Source organism: Equus przewalskii, chromosome 6 (genome assembly GCF_037783145.1).
Source record: "Equus przewalskii isolate Varuska chromosome 6, EquPr2, whole genome shotgun sequence".
Taxonomy (NCBI): domain Eukaryota; kingdom Metazoa; phylum Chordata; class Mammalia; order Perissodactyla; family Equidae; genus Equus; species Equus przewalskii.
Window position 1 is genome coordinate 73,177,367 of NC_091836.1, and position 15,122 is coordinate 73,192,488.

The window sequence follows — 15,122 nt, forward strand, 5'->3', positions numbered from 1 at the left end:
CACATGGAAAATAGAAAATCTTGGTCACTCATGTAGTTCCATTGGACAATGTCGATGGGTCAGAGTCAGCTTCTCTTTGCGGAATGACATTTGCATGTCACCATGACCCTATTTAGTAAGCATTTTTTTTTCCAATTTTTCTCTAAAGTACCCTGAAGGTATTTGCCAAAATAAATGTTCACTGGGGAAAGGTAAATACTCAGACTTTCAAGAATTGTTAGATAAATCTTCTGAGATGAAAAATACTAGGTATGCAAAAAGCATAATTCCACAGTGACTCTCCAGTTAGAATAAAGCCCATAAAAGCCAGTTGAAAATTGGTATTTCGGGTAAAATATCCCTCAAAATAGGTGTAATCGTTTTGCACGAGGAATTTTGTGGTGTACACTTTAAAATAGTGAATTTCATTTTATGTGAATTATATCTCAATAAGGCCATTACTTCAAAAATAATACTTATAGTGTGATTTTATTCAGATAAATTATAGAAAATCAAAACTACCTTATAATGACTGACATGGGAGTGTCAGATGACTGACATGGGAATGAGTTAGAGATGGACAGGAGGGAAGGATTGCAAAGTGACATCAGAATACATTTGTGTGTGATACATCATCTTAATTGTAGTGATGGTTGCCCAGGTGTATAAATATGTTAAAACTTCTCAAAATATACAATTAAAATTTGAAAAAAAAATTGTATGTCCATTATACCTCTTAAAAGCTATCAGAATCTAAAAAATAAAAATTGAGAAAAATGAATTTAAAATAAAGACAATGTCAGAAATACAATAACTGAGATCATTTTATGCCAGCAGAGCTGTATTAAAGGAAATATTAGCAAGAAATCTTCAGGATAAGAAAAAATGATCCCATATATTAACACAGGTCTGTAAAAAGCGATAAAAGGCATTTTAAGAAGATAAAAAGGGAAATAGGTAAATTAAAATACATACCTAGAAACAATCTTAGCTGTTTGAGAAGGAATGAGCCTACCTAGGCCGCATTCTGTTGCTAAGTCCGGAATGAGGAAACATTGGGTCTGAGTGGTCTTCTTCAGTTGGATGGGGGACACAACATGCTCTACAAGTGTGCTGTTCCTCCATTCTTAGGGTCCTAAACCTGCTCACCTCATCTTGCCACTTTTCAGAGTTCTCCTTTGGTTGTCTCCTGTGCCACTGTCAGGATGCTGAGGAGAAAGGAGAAAGGGAAAATTGGTCTATGCCATCTTGTCTATCCTTGCAGCCTAAATCTTTTATTTGTTTTAAAATAAAATGTTTACCTATAAGTAAGTAATATAACTTTGAAGAAAGCACTCCATTATATATCTTAGGTTCAAGCTAAATAATTTAATACTTTATTGAATTTGGATTTAGAAAAATAAAGCCTAAGTCAATGAAAAGTAAATTAAAATAATCAACATATACCTGGTAATGAGACAGTCCCACATTACTGAGTTAACAAGAATGAAATAAACAAGAATCTTCACTGCCTAATTATTTCTCCCACATAAATTCACCTAATAGGATAACAAAGCTCTGTTTAAGATACCCAGTCTCTTGTCATTTCAGATGTTTTATTTAAAATTATTATTTGCCCCTCAAGACCATGTGGGATAGCTAATAGCATAGATTTTAGAATCAGACATTTGGGTTCAAATTCCATCTCTGTTACTTTCTAGACGTACAGCCCTTGGAAATTAGCTAAATTTTTCTATAGCCCAAGTTTTCCATCTGTATAATGGAAATAAGCATGTTATCTATGCCATAGGGCTGTTCTAAAGATTAAAGAAGTTAGCATAAAAAGTACTTTGAACATATACTCCTGGTAGGAAGATCTCACAGGAAAAAAGGGATTAAGTGTGTATCTTTATGAAAATTCAAATTATAAGCAAAAGAAAATCTGATCTTACTTAACTTACTAAAATATTAAAGGAAATTTTGACTCACATTAAAACAAAGCAGAAACATTGTTCTAAGCTCGATGTCACCAAGAAGTTGATCTGATTCTTTTGTCACCAAGGAATAAATTTCTAGCACTATTTTGGAGTTACCATTCTGACACTCCTCTTTATCCTGAGTCTGGCTCTTGTCATGGTCCTGAGACTTCTATCAGCAGCAGGTCAGGAGTAGATGCTTCTTCATTCACAGAATAAGGGACACAGGCTTGCCTAATATTTCTTAAAATTAGTTCTCATATAATTTAGTCGCATGCACACAATATCCAAGAAAAAGCCACATTCAAAGATATGTATGTATATGTATACAATTTTAAATTGTCAGAGATTCAGTTTTAAGGTTTGTGTGACATAATGGAAATACAAGAGTCAAAAAAAGGATTTAACCTTATGCTCTGTAGTCTGTTCTTTAGCTCTTCAAACTGATCGTGGTTTTTCAAGGCATTGCCTAAGATGTCTTCTCAAGTGTGTAGTAAAGAGGTAGAATTCTTCCACTCGAAATGATTCTATTTGAGTGAGAATGAGAAATATGTATTTATTTGACTGAAAAATGAAGGAAAATGTTTAAGATAAATGAGAACGCTCAGATCAAATGCTATTTAGACTTAGAGGCATGAGGGATTCCTCAATCTAGCTTATATCAAAAGTATATCAGGTAGTGTCATGAGTTAAATTCTATTTTAATTAACCAATGAAAATGTGCCATGTATTGTACTAAGCGCCTGATATTCACTACTCAATTTATTCCTCAAAATGCCCTATGCTGTTGGTACTATTATCATCCCTAGTTTTCCATTTGAGGAAACTGAGACGCAGAGATGATTAGTAAATCACTCAAGGTGACCTAGATACTACATGGGAGATCCAGTATGAGAACTGATTCAGACCAATTGCAGAATTATATATATTTTTTATTTTATTTACCGAGGAAGATATGTGCTGAGATAACATCTGAGCGAATCTTCCTCTATCCTGCATGTGAGTCCCTGCCACAGCCTTGCTGCCCACAAGCGGTGTAGGTCCACCCCTAGAAACCAAACCTGGCCACCAAAGCGGAGTGTGCCGAACTTAACCACTAGGCCACAGGGCCGGCCCCCAAGATTAGATATTTTTATCACTTACCTGTATGGCCTCTGTGACACAGATAAGGAAAACTGTCAAGGAGGAAGAGTGAGAGGAACAATGAGGGACAAAGGATGGTGAGATCAAAGGCTCATAGATCTGAATCCCTAGATCTAAGTGTTCAGTGAACCTAAAACACACAGTCAATGAAGGGGGACGGTGAGAGTTAAGGCTGAATATGGAGTCTCCTATGACAGGTTGTTATGTTTGAGCTTCTTACATGGATTAAATATTATTGTATCTGGAAACAATAACCCAAAGAATTTGGCTGCAAGATAGAACTTTGGAGGAGATGAAATGTGTCTATCTTTATGCCATATATAAATGATTATATCTGTGTGGTTTTATCCCATATGTGGGATTTCCTCTAGAGAAATCCCTATTCACATCACTTTTCTGGGGCTTCTGGTTTTGTTTTGTTTTTTTATACGTGGGATGCCTATCACAGCATGGCTTTTGCGAAACGGTGCCACTTCCGTACCCGGGATCCGAACCAGGGAACCACGGGCCTCTGAGAAGCAGAGCGTGCAAACTTAACCTCTGCGCCACCAGGCTGGCCCCCTCTGGGACTTCTGTTTTTCTGAATCACAGTTTATCAGTTTTGTCAGGAACCTCAGAGGATTCAATCTCAGGGCACCATTATGGTAGAAAACTGAATTAACTCAGTTTTTCCAGTGGCATAAGCAGCTGGAGCCTTAACATAAAACCACTTTCCATAGACTCTACAAGAAAAGGGACGTGGAGCTTTAATGCTTGATTTTCTCCTCAAGTCTCTATTCTTGTGGAAGAATGAAGAAGCATCACGGGTGAATTTTTTTTTGATTTAGGTCTGTATTGCAGTCAAAAGGAAGAGAGAGAATCAAAGGTGGCTGAGAACTGCTGGACCTGATGAGATATACATCATGTGGTCCAATTTCTGAATCTCACAGCGGGAAAAAGCCTGCAACTTTCACATGGAGGCTGGGTATCCTTGAAAATATCTAGAAGATCCAAGGCATTTAAAATGTTTCTACAAAATGATTGTTGTAGTCAGTTGATAAAGTATAATTTCTTCTTCTGCCATGGGTTATAGGGGATGAAATGGCCTTTGGAAGCATGATGAAAGTGTGAGGTGAGCAGCGGCATATTACTGAGAGCTTATTTCCAGGATGAACCCAAAGTATGCATCCGGGTGTCTAGAAGGCTTCTTCTTAGCCAACATCCCGCTACAGCCAGGTAGCAGCCATTACCTGGATGTTTCAGCTTTTAAAAAACAGAAATAAGGGAGGCATTGCAAAATACAACTCTTCCTTCTTTTTCTTTGTCTCTTTCTTTCTTCTAATCTCACACTGGATATGCCATTTATTTTCTTTTTTTACCTTGATACATTTTCCCCAGAAATATAGAGCTATGTAAGGATAAACACAGGAGTCTGTGCTACTTTATTCTGAGCTTGATCCACTCTGCGTCGAGTTGGAGACCCAGGAAAGACCTTTTATTTTGACATTTGAGTTTATGAGAGCCTGATTGCTTATTCATCGTTTTGAAGGCATTGACAAAGCATCCTTCCCTATTTCCTTTAGACAATTACAGAAAAGAATTCCCTCTCCAATTAGATTTTGTATTCCATAGATCTTTGTGTTACTCAGAAATGCCTTCCCCAGGTCTATAACCACCTGAGGCTTTCTAGGTTGTCCTCTAACCACATCTACAGTGACTTAGGCAGAAGGAGTGAACCCAGTACATCTTAGTTCTGTAGCAATGGTAAAATTAGGAGGATTTCTCAGAGGTATGAATGTGGAGCGGAGAGTGAATGAAGAAGCTTTCAAATACCACTAAAACCATCACCACCATAATATTAAATGAGCTGCTATGAAATGGGATGGTCTTGGGAAAATAGAGACATCAATGAAAATCTACCAAAAGTTTATTATTATCTTTCTCTCTGGGTCCTCTCAAGCACACAATATATGACCCAGCCTGTGTGTCCTCCTGGGCAGTCATCCCAGAGTGTCTGTGCTTTTGTTTGTGATAATGTATACCTCTGATATTGTCTTTCTGTCTTATTCACAGGATATTAGGCTTGATCTTGGTATTTTCGCTATGTCAATAAATGATGACCAAATCATTAGAGACTTCCTGCATTTTCTAATCATGGAAGTGTGTTGTGTATTTGTGCCTGTGAATTTGTGTTCTCACCTGTCTCTGTTTGGATTTATATCTGCATTTCCATATGTGTATCCTTGATTTTTCATGTTTCCCTCTTCAGATAGGGACTTCACAAAAGGTATGGTGCATATTAAATTATTCCATGATGAATATCAAGTTCTATGTCTTATAATTCTGCCATGAGCTTGCTGATGAGGCCTACATGTTAAAAAAAAATTAGGATTAAATTTGTGTAAGGATTAAGATCTTTGAGACTAGACTGTTCAAATGAGAATAGTTTGATTTAGAATAAAGAATTACATTAATATGCCCTTCCAAATTGAAATTATTTTCATTTTCACTGTATATTGAAGCACTAAGCTTATCATTTTAAGAACCACTTTTTGTTCAAAGCTTTTTTTTTTCTCCTTCTAGGAATGACCACTTCTCCTAATCTGTCATTTGGAAGGATATTTTATTCCAACAGCAGCATTTTTCACCCGGCCACATTTTTCCTCATTGGAATCCCAGGTCTCGAAGAGGTCCATGTCTGGATCTCCCTGCCTTTCTGCTCTGCTTACCTTGTGGCTTTACTGGGCAATGCCACAATTCTGCTCGTCATCAAGACGGAACACATGCTCCGGGAACCCATGTTCTACTTTCTAGCCATCCTTTCAACAATTGACCTGGCCCTTTCTACAACCTCTGTGCCCCGCATGCTGGGTATCTTCTGGTTTAATGCTCATGAGATTAACTTTGGAGCTTGTGTGGCCCAGATGTTTTTGATCCATGCCTTCACTGGCATGGAGGCTGTGGTCCTGGTGGCCATGGCCTTTGACCGTTATGTGGCGATCTGTGCTCCACTCCACTACATGACCATCTTGACATCCCGTGTGCTGATGGGAATCAGTTTATACATTGTAATTTTCCCAGTCTTTCTTACACTTCCCATGATCTATCTCATCTACCGTCTACCCTTTTGTCAGGCTCATATAATAGCTCATTCCTACTGTGAGCACATGGGCATTGCAAAATTGTCCTGTGGAAACATCCGTATCAATGCTATCTATGGGCTCTTTGTAGTTTCTATCTTTCTTCTGATCCTGGTCCTTATTGGCATCTCCTACGTTTGCATTCTCCGTGCCGTCTTCCACCTCCCATCACAAGATGCACGGCTAAAAGCCCTAAGCACATGTGGCTCCCATGTTGCAGTCCTCTGTGTTTTTTATATCCCCTCAGTCTTCTCTTTCCTCACTCACCGATTTGGACACAACATACCCCACTATGTTCACATTCTTGTTGCCAACCTCTATTTGGTTATCCCACCCTCACTTAACCCCATCATTTCTGGTGTGAGGACCAAACAGATTCGAGAACGAGTGCTCTGTGCCTTAACTAAAAAATAGTGATTTCAACCTCCTTTGTTTACCAAGTATTTTGATGCTGCAAGAAAATCTAGTGTGTTATTGCCTGAAAGACTTTTTCTGTCTAAATTTTATTTCTGCCAAATTGCATTCCAGAGGATTTGATGTTGTCTCCTTATTGATTCTATAATTTGAATAATATTCATAATATTTCGAGTTCAAAGACAAATTCCTGTTATGGAAGCAAGAACTGTTTGTACTAGTAAATTTGGAGTGAGAGTCAGTAGTTCAAGCAATGACCTTTCTTATCATTACATTTGCTAACACTGCTTTTTTCCCCCCAATTTTTAAGTTCTATTATTTTCTCCCAGTTAACAAAAGACAAGGAAACATATAACAAATACTTCTGTTCTCATAACATGGAATTAAAGAACATTATAACTTTGATTTATTTATCTTAAATGATTTTCTTGCCTTGAGCTGACATCTATTGCCTTTCTTTCCCCCCACCCCCTTTTTTTCCCTTTAGGAGGATTAACGCTGAGCTAACATCTGTGCCAATCTTCCTCAGTTTTGTATTCGGGTTGCCACCACAGCATGGCAGATGAGTGATATATGTCCACACCTGGAATCCAAACCTGAGAACCCGGCCTGCCAAAGCAGAACGTGTCAAACTTAAGCACTGTATCATGGCACTGGCCTTTTTTTTTTTTTTTTTTTTTATTAATGTTGTGATAGATTACAACCTTGTGAGATTTCAGTTGTACATTTTTGTTAGTCATGTTGTGGGTACACCACTTCCCCCTCTGTGCCCTCCCCCCACCCCCCCTTTTCCCTGGTAACCACCGATCAGATCTCCTTATCAATATACTAAATTCCACCTATGAGTGGAGTCATATAGAGTTCGTCTTTCTCTGACTGGCTTATTTCGCTTAACATAATACCCTCGAGGTCCATCGGCACTGGCCTTTTAAATGTTATTCTTAGTCAAACACATGAGACATTTAAGTTGAAATGACCCATGACTGCAACAGAGACAGGAATGACTATCACATTTTTTTTTTCTCTTTCTTAGAGTCTAAATTTATCATTTCAAATTCAATAGTTTCGTGGGGGACTTGAAATTGTAATTTTTAATTCATGTAAATAGTAATGCACTGTGTATCATTTCACAGAAAATTATTTCACTTAATAGTAAATTTAGAGATCTGTCTATGCTGATGCGAATGGGATACAGTTATTTCCTTTTAAAATGTAGCAGAATTTTTCATTCCCATTTTATATATCCCTACATCTTTGATGATATATAAAATTGTTTAGTTATTTTTAATTTAGTATCAATGTTATGACATTTTTATGAACAGTTTTTGTGCATATTAGAAAAATTTCTAACGTTTCTACCCTTAAAGACAGAATTGTTGGCACTGGCCCCATGGCTGAGCAGTTAAGTTTGTGTGCTCTCCTTCAGTGGCCCAGGGTTTCACCGGTTTGTATCCTGGGCACAGACATGGCACTGCTCATCAGGCCATGCTGAGGCAGCGTCCCACATACCACAACCAGAGGCACTCACAACTAGAATATACAACTATGTACTGGGGGCCTTTGGGGAGAAGAAGAAGAAGAAGAAAAAACAAAAAGAAGATTGGCAACAGATGTTAGCTGAGGTGTCACTCTTTAAAAAAAAGTAGAATTGTTAGATTGTAGGTTACTCATTAAATAAACCATGTTCTTACTTTCTTGTATTATGTTTCTTATTTACTGGAATTCCCTTCCCCTCCGCAAATTTTCTGCCTTGCTTCTTAAAAGTCTTGTTCCATAAATCCTTTAAGCTCACAACATATTAACACGTTCCCGTAAAGTCTTTATATTTAAAGCTTATTTTCATATGGTAGAATAAATTTTTAAATGAAATCACACTGATTTTATTACCTATGACACAGTCTTCTATCCCTTTCATGCTTATGACTTCTGCATAGCTTTGTTATACATCAACATCTGTTTTATTGGTGTGTCTGTGTGTGTGTGTGAATTCATTTTTACATTTAATTCTAATCTATATGCACTTCATATTGGTGTAAAATGAAAATTAGGAAAATTACATATTTTTCTGTTACTGTTTCTAATTTCTTTTTAGAGTATATTTTGTTTAATAATTTGTCACTTGGGAATTGATTTGATTTGATTCCTTCTCAAATTAAAGTTCAATATGTACACATCTGCTTTTTATCAATGTATCTGCTTGTCTGTTTATTCTTCAACCAGTATCACAATGTTTTGATCACTACAGAATTATAATATATTTTATTAACTTTTAGACCTGATTATCCTTCTATAATTTTCTTACTCTTTTTGTTCTATAAAATAATTTGAAAAAAAATGCTGTCACTTTGCCAGAGTTAAAAATACCCAGATGGAATTTTGAGTTAATTTTTTCTTTGATTCATTTACTATCAATTAATAAACAGTGTCTCCAATTCCTTAAACTATTCAGGGAAAATTAACTGTGCTCCTCACTTGGAGAAGCACAGGTGATGAAATGCTCCCTGGTGATTTTGTGCTGTGACTACTGAGCTAACTAACACCGTTCTCCACAATTCCCTGCCCTGTAAGTTTCCAGTTTAGAGTTGGTCACATGAGAAATATGCTTGTGCTCTGGGAGCAGATGTAAAACAGCAGCCCTTATTTTCTGCAGTTTAACGTTGTTCACAGGCAGTGACAGATAAACACGATGATACCAGAGGATTCTAATTTCTCCTCACTTTCCTTAGCTCCATGTCTGCTTCTCCATGGATACCAGCCCTGGTGACAAAAAATGATGATATTTTACTGCAAATACACAGAGGCAATAGCCATGAATAGCAAACCATCTTCCATAAATTACTAACCTATGCCCTTTATAATCCATCCAAAGGTCGCATGTACCTAGCTTTCTGCAAACACCAACTCATTCATACATGCCTAATCTGGCTGGTAAATCTGTTTTCATATCTTTTCTTTTCTAGCTCCTTCCATAGTTGTATCTAACTCCTGAAATAAATTCTTTATTCCTTAATACTCATAGTAGCTCTATTCCTTCATTGAACTCAAACTGACATAAATATAGATACTAAAAGTGCTTCCTTGACAATCATTTCTTAAGAATGAGAGTTTGGAATTGGTTCCTTATCTGATTAGCTTTAAGGATATTATGACACTTGCTTCTATTGATAAAGGGGACATTAGTGGTCTATGGAATGCAGTGACAAAACTATTATGTGCATTATCACCTTTAGACCTCTGTAGCCAGGTGCTTAAAGAAGGCAAGGTTTTGCGTGTCCAAGTATTTCTGCCAAAGATTTTAGCAAGAATAAAAAAGATTATGGATTTGTCTTTTTGTGATGAATAAGCTGGGGAAACTGAATAAAGGCAATAATGAAGTCAGTGTGTTAAATTCCCAGTGCAAGGTCCAGGTAAGGAAATGGAAAGCATTTTTGACTAAGCTACAGGAATATTCATCTTCTATCAGGCTATCTATTGAGAAGAATTAGAATTCTAAAAATTGGAATGGGGTTATGTGAGTAGATCCCCATAAAGCAAATCCTGAGTTTTGCCAAAACTCCTTTACGATTAGACGTAGCTCTTCTCTTGTCTGAGGCTGACAGTCTCCCCTGTCTGAAGAAATTGCAGTACCTTCTCCTAAGGGGGCTGACCTGAAATGGATTGCTGATCTATCCCATGAATGACTCCTACCCTCCTCATTGCTTCTAGATTGACCGTGTCCATTAGAAGTGAAATGTGGGTCACCTACGTAATTAAATGTTTCTAGTAACCACACTATACAGGCTAAAATATAACAATGAAATTAAAGAGAATATTTAATCTTACTTAACCTATCCACAAATTATTTAAATGTAAAATCAATATAAAATATCAGTGAAATATTTTAAATCCTTTAAATCGTCAAAATGTCTTCTTAATTCAGTATTTTATGCTTAAAACACATCTTATTTTGTACACTAAATTTTCAATGTCTGAAATGAAATGGAGTCTTATAAGATCAAAACAAAACATTGTATTCATCTGACAAATATTTTATATTGATCTAGATTTTAAACTTAAATTAATTAAAATAAATAAATATTAAAATTTGGTCTTGCAATTGCATTTGCCACCTTTCACATGTTCAATAGTCATATATGGCTAATGTCAACTGTATGAGAAAGCACAATTCTAGATCTATGAATGGACTTGAATGTCAACAGGTTCTAGAGAGTAAAATAATCTAACCAAACGAGTTGCAAGGGAGCTGGCCCCATGGCATAGTGTTTAGGTTTGACTTTTTCCACTTTGGTGGCCTGGGCTTGCAGGTTTGGATCCTGGGCGCAGACCTACACTGCTCGTCAGCCATGCTGTGGTGGTGACCCACATATAAAGTAGAGGTAGACTGGCAAGGATGTTAGCTCTGAGCTAATCTTTCTCAGCAAAAAGAAAAAAAAAAAAAGAACTGCAAGCATTTGCCACACTAAGCAGATAGAAATCTGGAGAACACATGTAAGAGTATTGGATCTGAGAAGAAATGTGACTTCGCATGAAGCTGAATTGTAATATGAGGACATTAAATAGAGATTCTGGACTCAATGTGTTTGAAAGTGTCTCTAACAATTTGTTTTGTTGGTTGACTGAAAGTGGGACTCAAAGATGTCTTTCAGAAAATGAAACTGAAAGGCAATAATTTCCTTAAAAACCATGTAAAGGGGAATTTCCAAAGATTTCAGGGAGCACAGAATGTTACAGTGGATTTATCAAGTAGTACCTGTTCAACTAGCCCCTAACTCTATCCTCAGAGGAACTAGAAAATACTGTCTTCACAATGGCTATGATAAATATATTCATGAGGAGAACCCAGAAACCAGGAAAAGATCTGTTTTGGCTATTCTCTGCAGGCTGGGAATGGCATCAGGAACTTTTGCTGTCGAATTGTGCTTCCTGAATTTGATCTTGAGACATTTCTGAAACCTAGAGCCATTTGAAGTGGAGGCTGTATCTCCTTGAAGAAAGGTCCTGCTAAACAGCCAAATACATACTTGTCTTCTTGAAAGGGACATTCAATCGTTTGTCATCAAGACTGTGCATTGGGATGGGGAATAGCTAGAGTCTTGGGGGATTAATGGACACTGGTCCTGAATCTACATTAATATCTGGAGAAGCAAAATCCCACTGTGGTTCACTAGTCAGTGTGGGAGTATATGAAGATCATGGAATTAATGGAGTTTTGACTTGTGTCCATCACATGGTGGGTCCATAGGGTCTCTCAACTTATCACAGAAAGCAATATCACATTCATGAATAAATTGCAGGGATTAGTTCTTCCATTAAGAAATTAAAATGTTTATTCCTATTCTCCATTGAACTTGCCTCTTTTAACTACGTGAAAGACAAATTCACCTTGAGTGGTGACTGTATCATCAGAAACTTAATCAAGTGGTGTTTCCAATTGCTGCTGCTTTTTCAGGTGTTCTTTACTCCTTGATAAAATCAACATATTTCCTAATATTTGGTATGCAGCTATTGATTTGACAAATTCTATTTATTCCATCTTGTTAGTAAAGACCATAAAAATTGGTTTGCCTTCAGCTGGCAAGGGTAGTAATAAACTGTTCTGCTTCACAGCTTTATCAGCTTTCCATTCATTGATCCTAATGTGGTCCTCAGATTTTTGATCCTTCGTCATTCCTTAGAACATCTTGCTGACTGGATATAGTGAACAAGAAGGAATAATTTATCTGGATATTTGACTCAACACTTGCATGTTAGCAGGTTGTAAATAAGTCACTTAAAAATTGAGAAGCCTGACATATTGGAGAAAATCCAGGAAGTTCAATGATTTTGACATATTGAGATATCCTTTCCAAAGTCAGGAACAAGTTGCTGGATCTGGCCTCACTTATCAGGAAAAAAGAGACACAAAATCCGGTTGGCCGTTTTTGATTCTGTAGGCAAAATATATCACATTGCAATATACTACTCCAACCCATTTTCTAAATAATTGGAAAATTTGCCCATTTTGAGTAATTAGAAAGGACACCAATAAAAGAGAAGGATCCACAGCTTTTTTACAATGCCGAGTAATTTGATCTGCCATTTGCAATATATTATTGAGTGGATCCAATAGTGCTTGAAATACCTATAGCAGATAGATTTTGGCTGGCCTAGATAGGTAAAGCACAATGCATTTTTTTGTGATTTTGGAACAAAAATTATGTAATCTTCTTCTCTTTTTTATTTTCTAGTCACATTTTGACAAAAGAACTTCTGGCTTGTAGTAGACTGAACGCTTGGCCAAAAGCCAAAATGTTACCATGCAAACCGTGTTACCCATCATCGTCAGGATACTGTCTGACATCCCACTGTAAAATTAATCAAGGGTTGTATATGAGATGAAGCCCAAGAAGTTCTTTGAGACACAAGGAAGATAATGAGACATGGGAAGAGAATACCTAAGTCCCATAGTCCTGCCACTACCTCCTTTCTCTCAACCTTAACTCAGTTGCACAAGGTCTAATTTCTATAACACTTTCAGAAAAATATGTTTGTGATTCTCCTAAGGTATATGGAGAAAATATGCCATTTAAACCGGGAGGAGGTTAGGAAAATTCCTGGAAGTACTTGAGTATAAAATTAATGATAAAGAATATAAAAATAAATGAGAAAAAGGACCAGTGGATAAATCTTTTGGGCTTTCTTCCCTTTAAATGTGCATTTCTGAGATGTAGATTATATGACATCTTGGGGATGTTGCTACAACAGCAACTGAGCTGTTTCATTAAACAACCCACGATCTAGAGAATATCCTCATTTGACTCTCCTCCTTCGCTTTATGTTTCCCCTGTCCCTCACTTCTGCTTCTTGGGATTTTACTCCGTGCGATTTTACTGAGTCAGTCTTTGTTTTCTGGAGAATCTGTATTAAGACAATTGGAACCATAGCGGCTCTAGAAAGCAAGCACTGAGAAGGAGGTTTTGCTTTTAGCAGCAAGGACCCTGTTGCTGATGGTAAGCAGGATAGTGATAAACACGGGTCTGCATTAGCATAATACTTACTAAAGATTTCCCTGTGGTTAATTGGGAGGTGGAATAGGTTAAAAATGAGGCATGGGAATGTATATTAGTTGCTACCTCAAGTGAACGCTAGTAATAAAAATTCTAATGATTGTGAAATGATCCACTTTATTTAAACTGCATTAGAAGGCATTATGAACAACCAGATTTAAAAAAAGGAAATTAATAGCCAATTCAAGGCACTTTGTAAGAACAAGTTAGCAGCTTTAAAAAGATTCATCTCTTGAACGTCAGTGCAGCCCAAATGAGTAAGTATCATTTTTGCTTTGGGATAAAAGAGTTTAAACATAAAAGAATTTCACATCAAATTATCGTTTACTGAAAGGAGCCAAGAAAGTATATGCCAACCTTGAGAGTGTCATGCAAGTTTAATGAAATAGAAGGCTGAATACAGGATAATTTATTAACATTTGGTAACTTATTCTATGTAGTATCTGGCAAGTTGTAGCTAAAGTACCATGGGATTATAGACTTGAATGTAAGACCTGAAACTATACAACTCCTGGGAGAAGACATAGGAAGTCAACTCTTTAGTATGGCTCTTAGCAATGTTGTTTTGGACTGGTATCCTCAGGAAAGGGGTCAAAAGAAAAATAAACAAATGGGATGATATCAAACTAAAAATCTTTTGCATAGTGAAGGAAACCATCAACAACAAAAAATTGCAAACTATTAAATAGAAGATATTTGCAAATCATATATCTAATAAGGCGCTAATATCAAAAATATATGAAGGACTTACTCAACTTAAGAAAACAGACAATCTGATTAAAAAATGATCAAAGAACTTTAATAGACAATTTTCCAAAGAAAAGATACATATGGCCAACAGGCATCTGAAAAGATGTTCAACATCACTAATCATCAGGGAAATGCAAACCAAAACCACAATGGGATACCACCTCACACTTGTCAGAATGGCTATTATCAAAAAGACAACAAATGAAAGTGTTGGCAAGGATGTGGAGAAATGGGACCCCCTTCACGTTGTTGGTGGGAATGTAAATTGGTGCAGCCACTATGGAAAACAGTATCGAGATTCCTCCAAAAATTGAAAATAGAACTGCCATACGATCTCGCAATTCCGCTTCTGGGTATTTGCTGCCGAGACCAGCTAGGCAGCCAGCTGAAGGGGTGGATGGACTTAATAGACAGAACACAATCTATATTATTCAACGGGACAGGAGACCATCAGCCTCAGGGTCTGAGGTGAGGTCGTTCGGATCACCACATATTTATTTGCTGGTAAAGAATCTCAAGCATGTACAATAGCAGGAATTCATGCCTTCAGGGGCACGCAAGCCGAAGTCCAAAGGTTCTATTCTTCATCCCCGGAAGCATACCAGCCCATCCCAGGTCATTCCCTTGGGGAGTATCTTAGGAACGGTCAGCAAGGTAGGCAGATGGCATTCTGTTCCTGCAAGGGCCAGGCATTCATAAGCCCCTTGCCTTCATGC

At 37.1% G+C, this 15,122-nt stretch overlaps 1 protein-coding gene across 1 annotated transcript; it reads left to right on the forward strand.

Annotated features, from left to right (window-relative positions):
• Window positions 1–5,641: 5,641 nt before the first annotated feature.
• LOC103553989 (olfactory receptor 52J3-like) lies at window positions 5,642–6,610 on the forward strand. Its single transcript, XM_008524796.2, has one exon. It carries the CDS (start codon window positions 5,642–5,644, stop codon window positions 6,608–6,610), a length of 969 nt encoding a protein of 322 aa, XP_008523018.2.
• The last annotated feature ends 8,512 nt before the right edge of the window (window positions 6,611–15,122 follow it).

What these genes read in the sequence shown, in the direction of transcription:
- LOC103553989 (XM_008524796.2), top strand. Translation starts at nt 5,642, where the DNA reads ATGACCACTTCTCCTAATCTGTCATTTGGAAGGATATTTTATTCCAAC.